At 35.3% G+C, this 24,123-nt stretch overlaps 1 protein-coding gene across 31 annotated transcripts in view; it reads left to right on the forward strand.

The window, feature by feature from the left end:
- SLMAP (sarcolemma associated protein) overlaps positions 1–23,816 on the forward strand; it is an 86,371-nt gene extending 62,555 nt beyond the window's left edge. For 9 of the 31 annotated variants that reach the window (XM_062008124.1, XM_062008131.1, XM_062008126.1 and 6 more), the window contains 10 exons: positions 394–450; positions 3,871–3,951; positions 4,204–4,263; positions 9,099–9,221; positions 9,991–10,065; positions 13,374–13,694; positions 14,997–15,114; positions 15,704–15,875; positions 17,198–17,332; positions 21,884–23,771. In XM_062008124.1, coding sequence (XP_061864108.1) covers positions 394–450; positions 3,871–3,951; positions 4,204–4,263; positions 9,099–9,221; positions 9,991–10,065; positions 13,374–13,694; positions 14,997–15,114; positions 15,704–15,875; positions 17,198–17,332; positions 21,884–21,973 — 1,232 coding nt within the window. In that variant the 3' untranslated portion in view covers positions 21,974–23,771. Of the gene's footprint in view, positions 1–393; positions 451–3,870; positions 3,952–4,203; positions 4,264–9,098; positions 9,222–9,990; positions 10,066–13,373; positions 13,695–14,996; positions 15,115–15,703; positions 15,876–17,197; positions 17,333–20,745; positions 20,836–21,883 lie in introns of all 31 variants that reach the window. The other 22 variants (XM_062008125.1, XM_062008132.1, XM_062008128.1 and 19 more) reach the window with 4 other exon arrangements.
- Positions 23,817–24,123: the final 307 nt, after the last annotated feature.

Below are 24,123 nucleotides of genomic sequence, written 5' to 3' on the forward strand. Positions count from 1 at the left end.
GTGGCTATCTGTTTCAGACAACCAGCTCTTATAATTCCTTTTTTGATAACTATAACTTGATAAATGTATTAATTATTTATTGCTCCCAGTTAGAGTTTTTTTTAGAAGTTCATGAAAATTAATTTTCCTAACTTCTCATTAGTGAACTGAAGCATTAATAATGTAAGCTAGTAAATTGCAGAAGAAATAATTATGCACTTCATCACAAAGTTCCAGTAGACTTGTGTACTCTGTTTCATTATTCCATGCCAGAATAAAGTTTTTGTTCAAGCCTGAGTAGGAAGTAACATTATCAGCTTTTAATTTGGTCATGGAATGTAGTCTACGTAGATGCGTACAGGGAAAAGCTTGCTTAATTTGAGCTTGGAAAGTAACACTTATTTTGTTTGGCAGACAAGATCATAGATGAAGGACATCTAACCAAAGTGGAAGAAACAAAGCTTTTGAAAGGTTAGACTTCTGGATTATTTAACTGTTTTTGAAGCATGTTTTTTATGTCACTTCAGTGCATGCTCTGTCTTAAACTAGTGGATTGAGTTTTGTTGAATACTCAAAAAAAAAATCAATAAAGACCAGCTGTATTTCTCACTGAACTCTGCTCCAAATACTCTTGTAGGGTAGAAAGATTTAAAGGAAACAATTTTTGAAGATAGAGTGCATGAAATGCTAGTCTGTCTGACTGAATTCTTAACTGAATTAAAAAAAAACATTTTCATTTCAAAAAAAAAAAAGGTACAGTGAATTAGATCTTTGGTACCTGCATCAATTTCCTTTTTGCAAACAAAAAAAGTTTTCATCATAGGACTAAATAGAAATAATGTGGTGTCATTTTAAAGTTTTAAATAAACTTGTGGTTTGAGTTTTTCTAACTTACACCCTTGTAACTTTTAAATAACTATTGCCATCCTAAATGTGCCTGTTCCCAGTAAAATATATCTGTGTATCTCTTAACTCTTTTCTATATAAACATATTTCATAAAAACAGCTGACTTTTTTTTATATATAAAACAAGTGAAATGGAAGGAGCTAATTAGAAAAGATTTATCTTGTCAAAAAACAGTTATCCTTATCTTGCAGTGCCAAAGTCAGGAATGCTACAAAGTATGTAGATCAATATTTCCCATGTGTCTAATAATGTAAGATTGTTTGGACTTGTAGGCTGACTCTACTTTTGTAGCTTTTTATTAATGTCTAGACCTACTAACACATTTCTTTACCCTCTGTTCTTCTGCAAAGTGTTACTGTATTGAGTAAATATTAGCTTGTTAAAGGTTCTACTAATTTAGAGACTTTTCAGTTTATCTTCTCTTACCTTGAGGTATGAAATTGCACCTTTAATTTCTTTCTGCATGTAAGCTATAGACAACGTGCCTTATTTGGCAAAAGAATGCATACAATAACTGTAACATAACACTTGCATGCCACTTATCTTGCAAGGCAGTGAGCTATTTTTAGTGTTTGTTAATATATTCTAACTCATCGAGTAAGTATGATGTCAACACATTTTAATATACTTCATCATTTTGGCTATATTTATTCAGCTCAGTTTTATTACAGGAAATAGGGACAACTGTCATTATTTAATGTAGTACAGGCGAGAGTTTTGTGCTTATTACTCTGGTTCTAGAATAGGAAGCAAGCTTCTAAATTTCTCTTTGACTTTGCTGTTTCAGATGTTGACATTGATGCATCTTTTCTCTGGTGCCTCACTTTGTTCCTTGTTTCAAGGGGAGGAGGATATGAGGGAGGAAGAAGCTTGTATACCCAAAGTGGGATGGGAGGGGAGTAAGAGAGGGAGGTGCAGGGAGAGAGAGAGAGAGAATGAATTCAGCAGTTGGGACTTGCAGTGTTACTTCCATCCTAGCAAGAAACCTCGTTTTCAGTGTATGACCAGATATGGTAAAGTTAGTTGGATATGGATATTGCTCAGCTTAGCACTTCTGGATTGGCCACTAATATAAACGACATGGGTGAGGCTTTTAGGATATACTTTTCGTAGTGCTTGAAAAATAATGTTTTACTTGCTTTAGTAACTGTTACAGTTTTAATGGCAATCTTATGAGGTTGATTCCATATGATATACATAAAATACTTTGCATCGTAACATCTTTAGATGTTAGTTACAAACCTTATTCCTAAAAAGTAGTGAAGTACCCTTTTGTTTTAGCAAAGAGCCGCACCCAAACATCGAGTTTTTAACTACGCCAGTCATTATGAGCTTTGGAGTCTGCTGAAGTCATGAGAGATGTTTGGAATAGCTGCCAGGTCCAAGCCCCTAGTGTGTTTTAAGTGTATGGGTGCTTTCCCATTCTTCCTCTCTAGTGATTTCAGTTATATTAGGATAAGAGGAGTCTGATTTTTGGTCAGCTGCTTTGTTTGTGCTTGCCTTGTTCTGTTTCACATACAACTGGATCTTATTCTGGCACAAATAAATATAAGGTTTTTCCTGTTAAATGAAGAAAACTTCTGTTCTATTAACCTGTCTGTGTTTTGTCGTCTTGCTATTTTCCCCTGTGGATGCATAGTTGTGTTTAGTTTCCACTTCTTTCATTTTAGGGGTGTTTAAGTTCTGTTAGTTCTCTTGTTATTTGGAAAAAAAAAAAGCACACAAACTTTCTCCTTACTCTGCTTGTTACATATTTTTGTATACTAACTCTATGGGTATAACAATGTTTTTTGCTATGCATCTTTCTTCCCATGCCCTCATAGTTTTTTATTCCATCCACAGTATCTATATGTGAAGGAATTATTTGTTCGCTGTGCTTTTCTTCATGTATTGTAGAAGTCCAGTCTGTAAACCAGAAATGTTATAATGATGCTTATATATATATATATCTGCCTGGAATTTTAAATGCAGAGAAGCCTTTATTAATGTGTGGATGGGCAGCAATACTGTCAAACCAAGGCTCTGCATAGTTGACCAAGACAGACTCATCATATGTAATCTCACTTTTAGGTTGGTGACATGGTTCCTTGCTGAGAGACTTGCTGGTTTTGTCTACACCAGAGATGGTGTGCCTTTCTTTAATGGACGCATTAGAAATAAACTGAAAAAGATTTATGTAAAAATAATACTAATATTAAAAAACTAACCTCATAAAGTGTTTAGACTCCGAGTCAAAGATAATTCTGTGTGGGAAAAGGATGCACTAGCATAATAAAATCCCCTTACCTTTTGAAAATGTCTGGTCTGTATTAAAATCTAGAACTGATTAAAAAACCCAAAATAATTGAGTGGCTTCACTAAACTGCATGTAACAATGTGGTGAATTGTGTATAAATAAATATTTCATTAAGGTGTTTTTTGGTGGAAAGGATGTAGACTGCTTTCTGTTAATAAAATCTGAACTGAAAATTCTTTCTAAAAATTAGTCTATTAATTTGTATTGCTGTGCTGCTTTAGTGGCCACATCTCTTTTTAACAGCACGGTATATACAAGACTCGTTGCTATTATTTTATTTGTCCAAAATACTGAAGGACAGTTTTATTCTTAACAGCAGTTTCTTTCTGTCTTTGTTACAATATCTACATTGTTCTAGTTTTCTTTTCTTGTTTGTTTCCTGATTGAATCAGCTCTTGCTTAGAGTTCCAACTGGCAAGAATACAGCTTTAACAAAAGTTCAAGCTGTGCATGAGACAGTTACATCCCTTATTAGATGCTAGGCTGGATTAATGACTTCAGTTATGCTGAATCCATTTTAGCCCAGACTTACAAAGAAAGAAGCAACCACCAGGTTTTAAAGTATTTTTTCAACTAAGCTGTTTTCTGTTGACATTTAGCAGTAGTTAAATAAATGTATAGAAGAAACTATGATTGAGACAGAAGAAAGCATTGACTGATTGTAGTTGATTTTCCTTGTCTCTTACAGAGAATCAAGCAAGAGTCAAAGAATCTGATTTGTCGGACACTCTTAGTCCAAGTAAGGAAAAAAGCAGCGACGACACTACAGGTATGTGTTTAACTGAGGTTTCTCTAATGTTTAATTACTTCAAATTTAATCACTTCAGAGCATTTTCTAAAAGAACAAAGGAGATATATGTATTGTGGGGAAGCAGATACAAGTTTACACCAATATTGTCTATTTTGCAACATCATAATTACCTTTTTTCGAGTGACAAGAACATAAAAAATTCTCTTTGCTTAAAGGATGTATATGAAAACTGCTCTCTGAAAGGTGAGGATTTGTTTGGGTTTTTTTCAGATGCCCAAATGGATGACCAAGATCTAAATGAACCTATTGCTAAAGTAGCCCTTCTAAAAGGTAAACAAATTTATTTTGTAACTTAAGATGCATAATCTGCATAAATAACTTTCGCTCTACCTGTTTTTTATCAAATGTACGTTGAAATGGAGTGCTTAAACTCAAATATTTTAATCATGGTAGTATGGAAGAGTTGCATTTGAATATCAGGAATTATCCCTTTGGATGATGTGGGGGGTCAGCCTCTTCTTTCCAGTAATGAATGATAAGACCCAAGGAAATGGCCTCAAGTTGCACCAGGGGAAGTTTAGGTTGGATGTTAAGAAGAACTTTTTTACTGAAGGGTTAAGCATTGGAATGAGCTGTGCAGGGAGGTGGTGGGGTCACCATCCGTGGAGATATTTAAAAGACGTATAGATGAGATGCTGAGGGACGTGTTATAGTTCAGTGATGGGCTTGGCAGTGTTAGGTTAGTGGATAGACTTGATCTTAAAGGTCTTTCCAAACTATAATGATTCTATTCTCTACATGATCTAAAAGCATACTTCTGAGTGTAAGTATAGAGATAATTTGTGTATGAAGCTAGTTTCTGCACTCATCAGCACTGTTCTAGGAATGTACATGCTACAGCTTAGTAGAGTTCAGAAATAGTGTCACCATACGTGTAAGTTAGTTGTGGGGAGGAGGATTTCTTCCATCAGTGACATGTTTTAAGCATTGCCAAATTTTACTTGTGTAGTTTTCATCACTGTCAGAAGTGCTTCTGTTAGTTTTCACCTGATGGGTTAACAAGAAAATCTGACATCTCTTTTTGGTGAATACAGTCAAGCTTTGAATTTCCTGCTTTAGCTGTATTTAGAATGATTGAGCCTTAGTCTTGAGCTTCATAGTTAAAGTTTTTTACCACTCTTTGCACTGAAGCACATATACTTAATTATGAAACTTAATTAGCAAGCTAATATGTACATATTACTGAGCTGAAAGAAACTGTGGGATATTAATTAGTTGTTGCATTTACCATGCTTAAAATTCATTTTCTGCTTTATTTATAACTAGACATTTGAGAAGATCTGTAAAATGATGCTTACATTGGGATCACAAGTAAAAAGAGTGTCACAGTTCTTAATGGTTCAGTAAGGAAACCTGATGAATTTAGGAGACCTATAGAAGAGCTTTCTTCTGTAATTGTTTACACTTCTCTAATTTTATGACAGAAGGACTTCCAAAAATGGCATGTTTTCCGTATGTTTCAAAAACAGCAAAATGAAACTGGAGCTTGATATTTTCTCCGTGGATATCAATCCAGCAAAGCAGTTTAAAAAAGAGTGTTTGAGATACTGAGCATTTTCCTTTTGGATTTTACTGTCTGCAATTAATAAGAAGCATACTCAGTCACTTCTAATGTTAGAAGGTAGATGTATGTAGTGATAATGATAGTCGTATTTTTGCTAATAAATGTGGGTTTGGCACAGAAATCACAACAAGAACAACCCTTTGTGTGTAAACAGTACAGACGAGAACTAAATTAATCCAGCTCATGTCAAAATGATGTTAATTCTAACTCTTACAATTTTAAGATAGTTGACTGAAGATTACTTGCAATTGTCTGGATTTATTAGTTATCTTTTGCGGACATGTTGGAAGTAGTCCATGGACCCCTCTAGTCTGAGAACCATCAATTCCTGAATGTTCCTTATATGCAAGTGAAGTATTCCTAAGTTCTATCAGAAAGGTTCATTTAACAACCCAAGACTGGGATAAAACCCCTGTGAGCATATTGCTTCCTGGACTAGAGCAGTCTCCTGTCATGGCAAGGTGATTGTTTTCTCTGCCCAGAGTATATTAAACTGGCAAGGAAGGCTAATTGAACTCTTAAAGGACTAAAGTGAATTATTCTGTAGTAACATGGAAGCGTTTTTTTGTTAATTCTATTGTTCTCATTGCTTCATCTGTCTTTACTAGGTGAAGATTTGAATTGTAACCATTACTGAACTTTTAAGAGAATAAGTAGAAAAATACCTCTTTCTGTAGACAGCTTTTCTATTACTAAAATGACTTGAATAACTGTTTTTCTTTTACTCTTGAGGCTATTTATGAGCATTCCTATTTTACTGTCATAAAACCATTAACAATATCTGTGCAGTGAATCATTTGCCCTTGTAATTTTTATGAAGAGCCATAAACCCTCAGTTTTGTTTGAGGTTTTGTCAAAGGACTACTTCATATGCCTGGCTTTGCCCTAAAAAGGATCTTCTTTGCCACAGAAAGACTTTCAAGTGGATTTGTTATGCAGTCATATAATTAAGGACAAGTGAGAACGTTTGTGATCTGGTAGCTGTTTGGAATGGGGAAATGGCTGCTGGAAAGGGCAGTGTTCCTTTTTTTTAACTGTTGGAACTTACAAAACAAGTAAATGGAACAAGAAAATGATGAGACTTTTAATTATTGTAAGTTCCTCCAAGTGTCTTTTCTATCACTAAATTCAGAGCACATTCAGGATTTGTTTGAACTTCCTAGAAGTCAGAACATGGCAAAGAGGGGAAGGGGAAAGCTGTCACAGGTTAGTAGAACTGTGCTCTTTTTTCCCCCAAGGTAAATTACTTTTTACTAGCTATTAATAACAGTTGCCTGGATGCTTGTATTTATTCAGGCTTCTTGTGACTACTTACTGCAAAGTTAAAACCAGGTATATGTAAAACAAATGGAAAGGGGCAATAAATGTCTTTGGAAGGTTAGTAATCTTTTTCTTATCAGATTCCCTTACATTTTCATAGTAACTACAAGACTCGTCTATGGAATCGTAATAAAAAGTGGTTTCAGCTGAGGGTTTGCAGAGTTTTTACCTTGATTGTGCCTTTGCTAAACTGATTATGTTATCTCATAAATTGAGTTCCTCATCACCTTTGAAGCAGAGTTATCTTTTATGATGTGTGCTTTCATTGATTGGAAAACACTGCCCATTAGAAAGTTCATTTAAGATGTCTACTGTTGGATTTGGGACACTGCTTCTTTATCAGTCGTGATCTGAGCATAATTTGTCTGCTCCCTCATCCATTTCTTCTCAACAGTCTCATTAAGGAGAGTTGTATGTCTAATTGCCCCAAGTCTTTATCCATCAGAAGCTAAGAACAAAATGTGTTCAGCAAAGAGAAACTTGGATTTGAAACTCTAATAAACTATAAAAGAACATCTTTGGATGAAATATGTAATCCTCTTTGTTCTTTCTGCTCTCACAATTTTGTTCTGAAAAGTCTCAAAGCATATGTGTGCCCTCAGCTCTGCTCAATCCCACCAATTCATTACTGTGAGAACAGCAAAAACATAGTCCCTTTTCTTAGAGGGATACAGTATGAATACTTTAACATCATTTGATAAACAACTTTTGAAATGAACAACACGCAAAACGTGTAGTTATTTTATTGGTGGCATACACAGTCAAATATTATTGCCAAAAGTATAGCTATGAACTAAACTATAGCTTGTATTTATTTTTTTCTTATTAGTGAAAGGTCCAGATAACCAAAGTGTTTTATATTTTGGGCTTTGTATTCTAAGCAGTGTGCTTTTGTGTAATCCATATGGTGTAGTTGTAGGTACCAGTTAGCCGTGTACGATACCTGCTTGTTTGTTCTCCCGCTCCCATAATGCATAACTGGACTTTTTTTCCTTTATCTCCCACTTTCTGTTTCTCACCTAACAGACTTTAGGCCAAGTTTTAGCCCTTTGCTTATATAGTTTATTAGTGCTATTGGTGCCTAGTGAAAGATCTGTTTCTGCCCAGACACTGATTAAGGAATGAGAGTTTCCTGAATTCAGTTCCTAGCATTGAGATGCCTGCAGGCTAGAGTGGTCTTCCTCTTTGGTACTGCATCTGTAGTTGTGTGCCTGTTAGAGGACACTGTTATCAGTTACAAATCCCTATATTTCCTCTTTTCAATTCCCCCAAAACTTCAGCTTTAAAAGTATTTAATTTACCTCTGATTGCAAGTCATCTCTTACAAACCTGAGAGGTATTTAAATGTCCACTTTAGTTAATATAAAATTTGTGGAGAAGAGCAAATGTTTTTATTTAGTTTAAATAACATGCATAGATATCTCATTGTGTTGAAGATATACCTAATATTTTAAGATACAGTGAAAAAATAAATGTCAAAAAAGGGCGAAACTTAGGTTAGAATTGAAATAAAGAGGATGGACTTTTCTTTTTCTTAATTTTCATTTAGACAAATAGCCTGATTTTTTTTTCCCTTCTGTGTAGTTATGGCCCACAGAGAGGGGGAAGCCAAGCCTTGCACTGTAGCAAGCTGATGGGCAGGAGCAAACCACTTTATAGCAACTCTTTGCATGATGTGTTGCAACTGACTGGCATTGACCAGCCCTAGTCCAAGGCTGGCTCTGTCAATGTGCGGGTATGCTGCCTGCCAGGGCTGGTATATGCTGTTAGAAGCAAGACTGTGAGAGGATAGGCTTAGGAGGTAGGGGCTTCAGGATCATTGCTATTAAGTGTGTGCTAGGAGAGAGAGTTAGAGTAGCTTCCTTTCAAAAACAGACAAGTTGTAAACACAGCCAAGGATTCTCTTATGGTTATTTCATCATTTTTATCAAACCAGGAATCTTTAACAATCTCTACAGTGTTTTAAAAAGCTCTCTAAATCTTATTTGTTACTTTTTGTTTTATACTGCATGTTACATATAGTGAATGTTTTAAAGTTTGCATATATTTTTCTCCTTTTAAAAGTATATTAATATTTTTTGCTAATATTTACCTAACCCAATTTTGAGTTTACCATAACTAACTTCTAATATTTTGATTAAAGAGTTGCCAGTCGTCACATAATGGTGCAAATGAAACTGCTGTACAACTTTATGATTTAAAGAAAATGTTCTTTTATCAGATGAATTGCAGGGTGCACAATCAGAGACTGAGGCTAAGCAAGAAATTCAGCATCTGCACAAGGAGCTGATTGAAGCCCAAGAGCTAGCTAGGACAAGTAAACAAAAATGCTTTGAACTTCAAGGTGAGACCCAGATCAACTTGGTTATGTAGGATATCGGTTAAAATTTTGCTTATCAGGTAGTTTAAAAGGGGGTCCAGTTTTGCTGTCTGTTAGATGAATTTGTTTCATAGGATTCACATCTCCTGCACAGAATGTGAGAAACTTTTGCTTTTTTCTAAACTCTATATATAAAGTCTGATTGAGCTCTTACATTTTGGTTCAAAGTAGACCAACACCTCTTCATAGTATTAAATGCTTACTTGAACTCCAAGTATTTAATCCTTATAAAATATATACAGCTACAGATAATTGAATAATCTGTATTTTAGTCAGATAATGCACATAATATATTCAATGCTAGTTCTTTGTTTAGATCATCCAATCAGATGTGTAGCTGTATCACCATCCTCAGCAAAACTGTGGATTTTGACAGGAAATAGTATAGTCCAGTTTAACTGTGTATTATTCGATGTTCTTTGTAGATGTATTTACAGCATTTTTTTTTCTTTTCTTCCCATACCAGTTTGCATTTAGCACACAAGGAGTTTTTGGATCAGGCAACAGATTATATTGACTTCAGATTAATTGTAATACTACCACAATAATGGAATGATGTCTTAATATTAACTTTGTTAAACTACTTACACAGTTACTAGCTTTGATAACTTACTGGAATAATATGATCATTTTAATCTTTTCAGTTAAGGAGAAGCTGTGACTAAAATTCATGACACAGCTGCAATACTTCTTACTAACAAACTTTCGGGCACATTTTCACTTTCATTTATAGCACTGTTGGATGAAGAGAGAAAAGCATTCCGAGTGCAAGTTGAAGAATCTAACAAGCAAATAAATGTTCTGCAAGGTAGGAATTTCTTTTTTTCACCCTGCTCTTTAGGGAAAATGTATAGGTTGGGCTGTTTCTATATGAATTTTATTGAAAAATATTTCCTGTTGTTCCTGTGGTTCTAATTGTAACTTAGAAAATATGAAACATGCAATTTGTAACAGATATCTTTTGTTTGTTGTAGAATGTAGGTACTTGCCATATAGCAGTTACACTGAGAAGCTTGTATAATAACACTGTTTTATATGCATGTCAGAAAAGAACACTTATGTTTTCTGTCATTGCTGCTATAAGAGAAGCTTACACAGTACTTGTCTTCAGAACAAGAGGAACAATTTATTTTTTAATCTTATCCTGCTAAGAATGAAAATCATAGAATTATAGAATGGTAGGGGTTGGAAGGGACCTTTAGAGATCGTCTAGTCCAACCCTCCTGCAGAAGCAGGGTCACCTAGATCAGGTCGCATAGGAACGTGTCCAGGTGGGTCTTGAAGACCTCCAAGGAAGGAGACTCCATAACCCCTCTGGGCAGCCTGTGCCAGGGCTCCCTCACCTGAACGGTCAAATAGTTTTTTCTTAGCAAATAAATTTCTAAGTAAAAAATGCTGTAGCAAAAGTTAAAAGTTAGAATTTTAGTTATTTCTATGCAAAAAAGAAAATATTTTTTTCATTTAAAAAGAATAAAATCAAAGTAAAAGCTTGATAGAGTCAAACATAACTGCATGATGCTTCTTGTAACTTCAGTAATTTTTGTTTCCAGAACCCTACTTAAGTCTTGCTAATGTTTCCTCCTGTTCTCTCTCCATTGTAGTTACAAATGTTCTGATGTTTGTTATATGCTTGCTGCTTCCTAAGCTTTTAGGATATGACACAAATCACAACTTGGGAAAAGTTGTCAGGATGTCAAGCTTCTCTCATGGCAGCCTCTGGGAACTGTAGTGGCAAAAAAGATTTTGGCAGCTTCATGCAGTAACATTTCTTCAAGTATTTTTATGGAATCAATAGGCAAGCCAGTACTGCATGACTTTATACATTTGTCATAGAGAAGAGAATGTGCCACAGAAACAACTGAGGTCCTGGCTCTGTGTGTGAAGTTTTTTAGATGAACATATAGGTAAAACAATGAAATTCAAGGAACATTTGATTACTTATTTAAAAAACCAAAGTGAAGCATTCAGTTTAGATGAGGTAATAGCTTATATAAATAAGAGATGTAATGGAAATTTTCTTTCTAATTGCCCTTTCAAATTATATCCAGTGCTTGAGAAACCATGCCAGTATTATTAGTAGTAATTTCCTGTGTAAGTTATTTCTACAGTTCCACTAAACTTTAGAAATTCTTGTATGTATTTGGCTTTTCAGTCATACCATGCTTGTGTTCACACCTGAACATTTGAGGAGGAGTTACTTATCAATTCAGAGAGAAGGAAAAAAAACCAACCAAACAAATTTTTTGAAATGGTGCTGCCAGGCGAAGCAGCATTTTAGCTTGACATGATAAAATAGTTTCAGGAAGATATGGCCTGAGAAAAATGGCTCCTTTGCTCATTAATACACACCTACTGTATTAGCAAATGGTAGTTCTTGGTGTTGTAGAAACATGTGGCTTCCAGGCATATTGATTTGGTAGGTGAAAGACTACTAATGTTATTCTAATGTAATACATAGAAAGACAATTGTTAATATATTACTTGTCAGGTTGTTCTCATTTAGTTTTTTGTTGTTCTAGTAATATAAGTCTGTAAAAAATCTTTCCAAACAAAGGAGGTGGTAGTAAGCCACATGCTGCAAAGGTCTGTGTTATGAAACAGACCGTTCCACCTTATGCAGAATTGCTGGGAAATCAAACTTACTGTTTGTAATAGTTCTTCTGTATTGCAATGTACAACTACCATATTTTTTTTTCCATACTGTCTTTTTCCTCCAGAATGTGGAACTGGATAAGTCACAGGTTTTTTTAATTTACCTAATGAGCTAAATGAGAGGAAAATAAAGTTGCTTTTTTCTTCTTCACTATACGTCAACTCGGAGCCAAATTTCTAGATTGTATCTTCATGTGAATTCTATTTATTTCACTGTATATGTCACTACAGAAAAACATTGAGTATGGTTGTAATGAAAGTGCAAGCCTCTCTTGAGTAGTTTTTTGTGCTGTATCGGTTTACTGCAAGACTCACATTCTCTGTGTCATTTTCTGTAATGGATTGAGAGGATAAAAATACATACAAGTTATCAACAAGCCTTGCTTATCTTCCCCGGCCTTTCCACTGCACTCTTCTTGCCCTTTGCTTCTGAAGTATATAAATTTAAATGTGCAATTCTGACCTTCAAGAGTATCCTACATTAGGTTTCCATGTGATGTTAAGAACTTCATGCTTCTCAGAGCAATTCTTCATCAATTTAGTAACTGCTCTTTCCCATGTTAAAAATTAATGAAATACATGTGAGCTCAAAACAAAACCACTGAACAAATGAAACACTTTGCTTCCATCAGTCAGGGTTTTAACTGTAATTTTATTCTTTCTTTTTTTTCCTCTACTGTAGTACTTCAACTGTTTGCACTGAATTCTATTTGTATGCGTGTTTATGAAGAATAGTTGTGCTTAAGAGAAAATATGTGTTTAGTAATGAAACAGTATTGAGTGGGAATAATTTATAAGGTTTACTTCATCCAGGAATGTAAAATAGCCTAGTGTGTATGTGACTGCTGCACATTTACTGCTAAAGGACTTCATAGTAGTTCAGTATATTTGATGCAGCTGTCCTTTTCAATTCAATATTCACCTTGCACTTAGAAAAGTGCTTTTTACAAAGAAATGAAGTAATTTCTATTTCCTTTACTACATATTGCGACTGGATAAGAAATTAGACTCTACTTTAAATATTTCTAGATGTGGTAAGTTAAATACTGAATAGGCAAACATTTACAATGTAGCTTTGCAAATCTTGCTTGTCACAGAAGCTTTCTTACTTTTCCTCGTGTCCCTGAAGCCTGCAGTGTCCTCATTCTGTAATACTAGTTTTGCTTACAATGAAGTTGGATGTAAATTTTGGGTTCAGATTTTGAAGAGTTGCTTTAGTATCGCATACATAACACAACTCTGTCTAAGAAAGCTTTGTCCAACCATAATTCTTGTTTCTTTTGACTGGAATTCAAAACCCTCATATCATGTCTCTTTAAGGGCACAGCATTTGACCAGATTAATAGTTGTATTAGGATCCTTTAGTCCTATTAAACATTGGCAAGTTGGGAAAGACATTTATAGTTTTTAGATTTTCTGCAAATACAGGTTTTTGAAACATTAACATGGATGTATATTTTCCAGCTCAATTACGAAGATTACAAGAAGAAATTGAGAATCTTCGTGCAGAAAAGGAGAATGAAATTTCAAGCACTCGAAGTGAACTAGTCAGTGCTCAAAATGAGATTCTGTCACTTCAACAAGTAGCAGAGAAGGCAGCATCAGAACGAGATACAGATATTTCTGCATTGCAAGATGAACTGCAAACAGTGCGAGCAGAACTGGAACGGTGGCGGAAAGATGCCTCAGATTATGAAAAAGAAATTGTCAATCTGCAAGCCAGTTTCCAGCTCAGGTGCCAGCAGTGTGAGGATCAACAGAAGGAAGAGGCTACTCGCTTAAAAGGTACTCTTTAAAAAGAATGTCACAGACCAGTGCTGAGAGTAGCATTCATCTCAACTGGAGCCATGTCAGTTACACAAGTCACCACTACTCAGTCTCTCTGGAATCATTTATTATATGTGGACACATATGTCGATACTTATACATATATACTAGGACTTGTAGTGTTAAAAAAGCTCTTTTATATACTTCATCAAATAGTAAATATCAGTTATGCCTAAACTAGTTTAGGTGCCTTTTGATATCAAGAGTAGAGCATTCTGCTTAGAAAGATGGAAAACGTGTGCTGTTTGAGGCATTGACTGACACTGACACAGATTTTCAAAGGACTTGTGTAACATTTGTATAATTTAAGCCTGCAAATGAATAGCTTCTGACCTTTTAGTTTTTCAGCAAAGCACCACTCCACACAAATACCTGTATTTTGTGGTTTGATAAAACTGTTGCTACCATCTCATTATTACCATAAATATGTTAAAACAAATGTAGAGCTTTATTCTGGACACATGATGTAGAGACACACAAGTATGTTGTGCTGAGCCAGCATAGGGCTACTTTTGGGCTCCTTTGTTTGCCTCTTTCATCATTATCACTTTACCTTTAACGCCCTCCTATCTCATGAGGTCTTGCTGAGAGCCACTACTCCACGACTATAGCTTGGAGAATCTGCTAATAGAATTCAAAAGGTCATACTGAAACTTTGTACATGCAAAAGAGAAGTTGACATATGTAGAATATGCTTTATATTCTAAATTGGTTAATCTTTATGAAGTTTTTAGAAGCCTTTGTCCAGTTCAGTGTCATTACACTACAAAGATGCGTTTAACATTGATTTTTATCTATTTCACCAAGGACTTAAATATTTCCAAAATCTCATTCATTTTTACCCTTTAGTTATTGCTTTAAATATTCCATTCCTTATAGCAGAGGCATGGTACCTAGTAATTCTTGATGTTCACTATTTTTCAAGTGTGGGAAATTATTTCCTTGAAATACACTTTTCTGCCAGTGTTTCTAAAATAACAAGAGTAGACTCATAAACAAGCTGTTTGCTACTCCTTTGAGCCTTAGAAAGAGCTTGTATAAAACAAACAAAAAGACTAGCTTGTTAAATGGTTTACAAACCCCATAACAGCATACAGATACTGTAATGTTTTATAGGTGCTTGTGAGAGAATTCATGTGACATTATTATAATCAAGTATGTTTGAGTTTTACAACTGATAGCAGCTTTTCCTCCATTTATTAGCTGATGGTACTTAAAGGAGTAACAAAATTTCACTCAATTGCATTTTATTCATTGCAGGTGAACTTGAAAAGTTGAAGGCAGAGTGGAGTGCTTTGGAAGCTGAATGTGTTACACTAAGGAAGGAAAATACTTTGCTTACATCTGAGCTTCAGCGACAAGAGAAGGAGCTCTCTAGGTAAGGGCACAATGGATTTGTCTAGGAGAGTATCAAGCTGAGGAGTGTTTATTGTTGTCTTCACAAAAGTGATACTAGATGTCTGGTGGTGTTTCAGTAAATGTATTGACATTTCATATATATATATCATAGTATTGGGCTGAACACACTTTCACACCAAATGACTATACCAAGCTATCTTTTGCTATTTTGCAAACCCATCCATATTATTTGTCTTATCACCGTAAGGTAACCTGACTTACTTTGCTGCTTTTGATAAGAATGTAATAAACACTTAGTGAATAATAAAGTAAATTAAGACACTAAAATGATGAATGATAAATTATTTAAACTATAGTTTATGGTGAATTATGCACACTAAGCTGTGCACATATATTTAAAAGTAAGCCTTTACTCAGCCTTTTGTGTCAGTGCTTTGTATAGGGAGATAATGATCTGTACTTCTATGCTGCTTCTAAGTTGCTATTTCCATATTAAAATCTTTGTGAATCTTTGTGTGAATCTTTGGAGGATGAAAAGTGTGTTAAAAAAATCTCTTGTTCTTTACAATTTAAAACACATGAAGAATCAGTTGGATTTTGTTTTTCAGCTCTCAGAAACAGAGCTTAGCACTAACCAGCGATATAAGTGTTCTGGAAATGTCTCGAAAGGAACTTGAAAATCAGATGGGATCTTTGAGAGAAAAGCATCAACGAGATGCAGCTAGTCTAAAAAGCCAACTTAGTGAAGCTGAGAGTCAAGCAAAAGATGTTCAGAAAGAGGTAACACGAAACATCATTTCTGTTCTGAGAGAATGTGATGGTCAATGACTTTTAAGCTAAATTAAAGGGAAAAATATAAGATTTCTGATAATGAAAATTTTTCATGCTTTTTATTGCAAATATTTTATGGTAGCTAACAATATATAATCTGGGGGGTAAATCTAAAAAGAAGTGTTTCAGATAAAATGACTTGCATATGTTTTGGGAACTTCCTAAAGTTTACTTTTGTGCGCTACCTTAATTTGTTTTTAAGCTGGTTCAGGCAGGTAAAAACCCCTTTTTGAGACTCTTCCTGAGCATCATGGTATAAAGTCTCATTGTATCTTTTGAATCAAAATTAATTCTTTTTAGACTATATAAATATATAGATTTAAACTCTTTATTTGGCAGTGGGACTACACATTCTTTACAAGGATCTCTTTTCATCAAGTTAGCATTTTGAACATGTATTTCATCTGCCTAGCCTCTAAAAATAATGTCTGCAAGAAGGCTATAGTCTCCAACAATTACCTTTCTCTTATGAGCATTTTGAGTGTTTTCCTCAGTCACAACTTCCAGTTTCTTTTGCAGTCCTTTTCTGTGCTTTGTCATTAATTCACCCATGACATTCCTTACTGTTTTCAGAATTTGAAGAACCCCGTCTTGTGAGTCAGTTTTTGTAATCAGGTCTATTTGTAAAGATGCCTCATCTTAAATTTGTGGTAGATGCCAGTACTGAAAGTCATTGATTTTGTTGCTACTAATCCCTGTCATGAGGGCTACTAGAAAGCTTGTGATCTATAGAACAAATGGAATGTGAGTTTGAAACGGGAGAAGCTGCCTATGCTTAGTAACATGAGACACATTCATTCAGCGTTGTTTATACTTGATTCACACTGAGCACATTATTAATGCCTTTCTTACTCATGTAAAATTTTTTCACTGATTTGATTGGCATTGCTATTTAAGCTACAGCCTAGATGTAAGACTACTTGTTCTCCTGTTTCTTGCTTTATCTTCATAGTTTTTACAGTACTTTCCAACATGATAATGAGTAATTGTTTGGGTATGAGAGATGAATTAGTGCCTTGCATTTACGTAATATTTCTCTGCCTTTAGTCATCCTAGCCCTTCAAAGTCAAGGACAAAAATCTTCACTTAGTTTAGATTTTGTAATTTTCTATGATTTTTCTTCCCTTTTTGTTTTTTTATGAAAAGGGAGTGTACAGATCCAAGGTGAGTTACTCTAGGCAGATGACAGGAAAGGAAGCTATGCACTAAACAAATATAAGCATGTGTTTTGGTGTCTGGAGGACTGCAGACTGTTCTCTCTTTGTCTTTAGTATGAAAGAACACAGACTGTGCTCTCAGAGATGAAGGCAAAGTATGAGATGGCTGAACAAGAAAACCAGTCACTTACAGAGGAGCTCAAACAGTGTAAAGAAAACCTGAAGCTGCTACAAGAAAAAGGAAACAACGTAAGTCTGTACAAAATATGCAGGGAAGTTGGCTTATGACACTGACAATTCTGTTGATTGAGGGAATGTGTAAGTGTCAAGTAGAAAAGGATGGACTTTAAAGAAAAAGGCTATGTACCTTATTACATGCAAAGTTCCGTTCTGGTACTACCTGCTCAAATTTGCAGGTCATTACACTGTTACAGTTACACATACAAGTTAAGTTTACAGCTCTGTGACAGTTTTATTATGGTCCTAGATATCTGCTGCCTTGCAAAAATCTGTCTTTAGTGACACAAAATTAAGGAAAACTCTATAATTTTGTAGAGTGATACCTAAGTAAAAGCTGAGAAACCAGTATCCAAATGAGTTAAGCAAGCTTTTTGAAGAATCTTAAATTAGTTTTTATTACAATGAGTGCTCCCTCCTTACTCTTGCTCGTGCTTCTTAACAGTGAATATCCCCGATTGGCTCATGCTTTAAACAGTGAACTGTCCTTTCTATTGACTAATGAAAGTATTATTTTCTCTTGAAGTGAATTTAAGAGCTGGTGTCATTAGAATCGAGTTTACAGCTAGAGACAACTTGTTTTTATACTTAAATCTTTGAAGACCTCCAACGATGTGTCAGAAATGTTACAGGGTGGTCATGGCCTTCTTTTAGACACCTTACTACCCTGGGATGGCTGGTGTATCATCTTCCTGTAGTGCCGCTATGATCAATGCAGAGGGAACCACTCTTGTGGTGGACAGTACAAAACAGGATTAAGGGATGCTCTATAATAGCCATTTAGAAAACTTTTTACAGGTCGCATCCTCTAAAATCAGCTGGCTGCTAGATGCCCAAAGTTTGTATGAATAATCTTCCCATAGCCAGTTGCTGAATGTAAACCTCTAATGTAGTAGGACTGTCAAAGATGTAAAGAATTCAAAGCCTTTCTTAGTTTTTTTAGACAAATTTTCACGAATATAACACTGTAATTCTCTTGGAACCTGCTTCACGCTTAGAGTTCTCCTGCAATGCTCAGATAATATTGAGTTTCTAAAGTAGGCAAAAGTTAAAAAACAACCAACCAAAAACCACCCATTCTAATCGAAGAGATCACACGGAGTAAATAATTGTAAAAGTGAGATTTTTTTTGTTCTGTTAAAAACAACCTCAGGATTAAATTCATCAGTGAAAAAAGAGGGATAGTTACGGGAAGAAATACTGGGACAGTAATTAGAGCACCTGACGAAAGCAGAAAAGCTTGCAAGGTAAAGGGAATTCTAGGAAGAATGTGGGGTGAGTATTTGAATGAAATCAGGAACCACAGCAGCTGCCAAAATCTGCTTTCGCAGGAGGAGTTAGTTACGACAGTTGAAACCTGGAGGTCAGCGTCCAGCCATATAAGGACTTGCAGGACAAGCTTGCCCTTCAAGCAAGCATTGCTCACAGTTAGTTATGCAAAACACATCTATCTTGTGGTTTATTTGAAGCATGATGGATACTGAGCTGAGTTCCAAGGTCAAATTTTTCAAGTACCATTGTCCCCTTCTGCTGGAGTTGTAATTTGTTACTTCATTTCTGAGGACAGTGTCCCACAGGAAGTGACTTCCCACTGTGGGATTTGATTTATTCCTTTTTGCAGCCCATCTGTACCTGAGTTTGCATATCTTCATACTTTAATACACGATGCACATTGTTGATGAAGCACCTACTTAAATGTTCCTCAAGGAGAATTTGTTATATGTTGATAAGTTTGTGAGAGGGAAAATTTTGTTGTTTGGAGGCAATTTCATTTAATGTGGGGGATATTTATCATCTGTTTCATTTGCCAGGATGTCTCAGCCATAAATTCATATAACTTCCAAATAAAAATAAATCTACAGGCTTGTTCAGTGAACTAACAAATGTTAGAAAAGATAAGGCTTCTGTGCTCCATTTGGGATGTCATTTAAATATTAAGTTTTTATACTTACATTTTAGGTTTTTTTAAAAATGGCAGTGCTGTGTTCTGAAATGCTTAGCAGTGTGATGTACTACTCGTGCTTGCATGCTTGGAGTCACTGATTATTTCCTGATGCGCTTTATATACAGATTTATATATGTGAGTGGTTTGAGAACATTTGCTACTCTGGTTGACTTAAACTTCTGGCACTTTTTTGAACACTGCTGTGATTATTTCTACCAACATGATTTTTGTGGGAAGGTGGCACTCCTGATTCGTGGCACCAATGACACAAAAATAATCCTGCATGAAATTGACTTCAACAGTTACATGTAATCTTTCCATTAAATATTTACCTTGATTAAAACAGGTCAAAACTGAATGGCAGAGACTAGAATACTTTTTAAAATTCCTGTGTTTTGAACCATATTGAAGGTTCTGTGATTAAGTGACCTGTACAAATTCATAACAGGATGAGATTTTATTTTCGAATTACAATCTCTTAGAAAACATGGAATTATTACTTATTTGTTTGTTTGTTTGAACAAAATCAAGGTGGCTTCGGCACAAATAAGTTCTTGAAATATTTCGCATGGTTTGAACTTAACCTCTGTGTGTCTTTGTGTGTGCACAAATATAGAGGCTAGGATACAAAGAGAGCAGGTATCTTCCAAGGACAGATGAAAAAGAATTTAGGCCCATTTTTGCTTTCAATTTATCATATTAAGGATAGAAGCTGTCCATCCAGAATGTGAAGTAATTTACAGTTAATTGAACTTAGCTGAGAAAATGCCATAAGCTAAATGAGCCCTTCAGTCTTGTCAGGTGGAGTTGGGCCCAGCTGCAATGTTTGATCAATTTTTAGAATTGTATTTGGTCAGAAGGCTGCTGATCTGCTAGAGAGATGCTGATCTTTGTGGTATCTCTAGTTGAAAAGTACTTTCCCTGCTTTATAGTACTTGATGTTATTGTATAACCATGTTACAATCTCATCGAAATGTCTGAACTACTGGGTTTGCCTGTGGACATAGTTGTAATTGATTCACTAATGAAGGCTGATGATGGAAAATGGGAAAGGCTATCTAGTAAGGAGTGAATAAGTAGCTGAAAAACTCAGTATCTGATGTGAGTCTTTTCTACCTTAAGAAATCCACATGGGATTTCCTATCGCTTATAAAAACTAAAATCAACTATAAATAAGATACAGGCAAATCAGCTTAAGATTTGTATTGGTTTGAAGTGCTAAATTCCAAGTTGTGACAAGAGGTTTCTTAGGACATTTTCTGCTTCCTTCCCTTGATTTTTAAACATCCATCCCTGTTCATTTGAGTAGAATGGTGTACTAACTTTGTATACCAGATTAGATAATGCTGTATTGTGTTAGATGTCTTTAATACATTTCAATTAAAACAAAACTCACTGACTTATTTTCCCCTCTCTAAATCATCTTTACCTGATTGATTTATAGCACAAAGTGATTTTTAATATCCCTTCCCTTCTTTAGCCTTCCATATTACAACCCGTCCCAGCCGTATTCATCGGCCTAATCCTGGCTTTCCTGTATTGGTGTTACGGCCCATTGTGGTAGCGAAAGGTACAAGCACTACTGTTCAGTCGATGTATGTTTGTCCCTCTCACCTGTTTGTGCCATTTCTGTATAAAATAGTGCATGGTGAAATGCTCACAGGTATTTCTTTACCTGAAGCAAACCCTTCATTTAATACGCCATTCTGTTGATACTGATGAGCTGAGCAATCAACTAATCATTTAACATCTGTGTGATTTAATTTTTTTTAAATTCTAACAATGAATTTTGCTCTAACTGGTTCTGAATGTGCCTCTTCTAACTGCGTCTCAGTTTGTCTTCAGCAAATGAGCTACCTTTTGCACAATGCTGTGATGCTAGGGCCTGTAAGAAAACCTAATTGCTTAATTAACTTTGAAAAAATGAAGAGTTTGCCTCTAAATAATAAGAAAAATCAACAAGCTTTTATTCCTATTTATGGACTAAGAAACTCCTCTCTGGCTCTAAACACTTAAATTTTTCTCACTATTGCTATGAAGAAGATGGAAAAACAGACAAGATGAGAAATAGGCGGTTGGTTTGTATTCTGAACTCTCAGCTTGCATTTTCTCTAACATCTCTCAGTGTGTCCTCCTCTTCAAATGTTATTGTCATGAAATGTTGAGACAGTCCGTTAGAAATGATGATGTTCGGATCTGCTACAAACTGATTTCATAGATCTGCATTTAAACATTCAAAAGCTAAGTTAAAGATGTCAGTACTGCATAAACCTCTGTCTAGTGATGATGTGGCACAAGCAATGTTTTAAACATCTTAAGCCCTCACGTGTTAAATAGCAGATTTCTTTGAGGTGCATACAGTAATGAAGCTGGAAATATGGAACTGCCAAAAGTTCTCCTGAAGATCCTCAGTCGTGAAGGGTTGTGAAGTTCCCTTTGCTAGAAAAACATGGTTTACTGTGATGCTCTAAGTCAGGACTAGCCTGCAGTAGGGCTTATGGGTAACATTTTAGTGATACCTATCAGCAGGTACTCAGGACTTTCAGGAACCACAGGGTAAACTGATTAGTATGAATTAGAACAAATATGATATTGATTTTTTTTTTCTCTCCACACAGAGACAATGGCCTTGGATGCCTGTGATGGCAGCTTTGGTTGCTGTAACAGCCGTGGTGCTGTACCCAGGCCTAACCAGAGCCTCTCCATGAGAACTGTTGTTGAATCCATACACCGTCCTCCCTTTAGAAGCTGGCAACATTCATATACTGAGGGAAAACAGATTAATTCTCTTCCTTTTTACCTCTTAATACAGCACAGCTCCGCGTGAGAACAGCAGTAGGGTCATTCGCTTTAAACTGTATAAAATGTATCTGTCTATAAAGAGGGAATAAAATTGTTATTCATCATACTGTGAGCAATATTTTTGCTTACAATTTCATGCAAGTTTTAAATTAGTATGTTGGGATTCTGAATACTATAATGGTGGCCTAAAGTAGGCTTCTTGGTACCAAATTATTTATAATGGCTAGGGTTGTGGACACTTAGTTTGGAATCTGATTGACAGATTTAAAAGGAAAAAATACACTTCTGATTTGGACACCCAAGCCAAGTAACCTTGAAGATACTCTGGAAACAAGATGCAATGTGCTCAGTGCCTTTCAGTATGACTTTTTTTTTTAACTGCTATACCATTTTACTTGCTGTTAGTCACTGAGCTTTGGGAACAAGACTTAAGAAAACTTTTCTTACCATGCCTTTTGAAGGAAGCATATTTTTCTTTGATAAGGATTGCTTTAATAATGATTTTTGGGAATAAACACAATTCATGTCCAGCCTTAAAGAGATAAGAGATATTGGTGGTGAAGACCAGCCTAAAGTATTTGGTGTGCGCGTGTGCGAGTGCAAACATGTGTGTGTTCTTGAGTGAACTAAGGTATTTCTGGGAGCAAGTACTTGGTCATTTGATGGACATAGTGCAGTGATTCAACTTACATTAACTTTAGTCTGAATGTAATTTATTAAATTTCATATATTTAAAGAAATATGTTCTTTAAAAGTATGAATACTTTCTCACATATCACATGTATCAATTTATTTTTTTCAGTCATTCGATACTTTCTGACTTGAGCTGGAGAAGCTCTTTAGATAAGCTTTTGTTGACGTAACTTGTAACTGCTACAGCACGTCTGTGATTAGCTGGAAAACAGCTAAGATACATAAAATGCTACAAAATTGGAATCATATACCTGATGAAACACTGTCAGGTGAAGATGATTTTAATTTGGTAGTAAAATTTTGTGCATCCTCATCACATGGCTGTAAGTATGATGCAGTGGTCCCCATTACAAGGTTTATTTTCCTTACCTAAGTACTATAACTATTGCTATTCGCTGACTTTTGGTGGGAATCACTGTAGTTAGTGCTGAGTTAAAAGTAGACTGTAGTTGTCTTGTTCAGCTCAACAGTTCTGTCAAAAAAGTTTATTAAAGACTTAAAGAATATGCTAAAGAATGGTCAAGTAAAATGGCTGTGTTAAAGAAAACTTCAAAATAGGGAGGTAATCTCAGCAATTCAATTGGCTTTAAGGAATGTTTTGGCAATTGACAGTTTAAATACTTAAATAGAAATTTAGCATATAATTCACTTTGTGAGGTTTTAAGGGTCATTGTCCTTTAATTAAAGGTTCTGTCGTAAGTTACATGGGTTTTGCTAATGGGAGGATTATTAGTTGGAAAAAATAGTCCACAAGTGACTTGTAGAAAATAAATATTGTCATTTAGCTCATTCATTTCATCCTTTTCAGTTACAGGAAGCCACCCAACCACAGAACACTCGTATGCCAGTGGTACTTAGTACCTCTTGTATATAGGTTATTGCAAATATTGTTCTGAAATGCTTAACTTCAGAATTACATTTTTTAAGGTAAATAATTGTTTTAAATCTATTTTGTAAAGATATAAAAATACAATAGAATTTCTGGAGTACAGATTAAACTATTTGCACTAACACACGTGATGTGCATGATTTAATAAAATAACTTTACTCTCCCTATGCATGTTTGAGTTGAATGTCATTTGAAAACAAAAGATTTGTGCTAAGTTTCTTTTGCACTAGGTACTGCCACAGTTACTAGGCACAATGTATGCAGCATGCCCAGTAATAGCAAAATACTTTTGTTTTGATTTTTTACCTTGTATTTCACATTTGCACCGGCTTAAAGTCTTGTCTAGCTGATCTCTCTCCTGGCTGTGGTTTTCAGAAAGAAGGAGGGGGAGGAGAGAGCCATCGAAGGCTTGGGAGGGTATTGCCATGGAGGCCACAAGACAAAGTGTTCACAACTGAAGGGTGGATTGTGCCT

Source organism: Colius striatus, chromosome 15 (assembly GCF_028858725.1).
Source record: "Colius striatus isolate bColStr4 chromosome 15, bColStr4.1.hap1, whole genome shotgun sequence".
In the NCBI taxonomy this organism is placed as follows: Eukaryota; Metazoa; Chordata; class Aves; order Coliiformes; family Coliidae; genus Colius; species Colius striatus.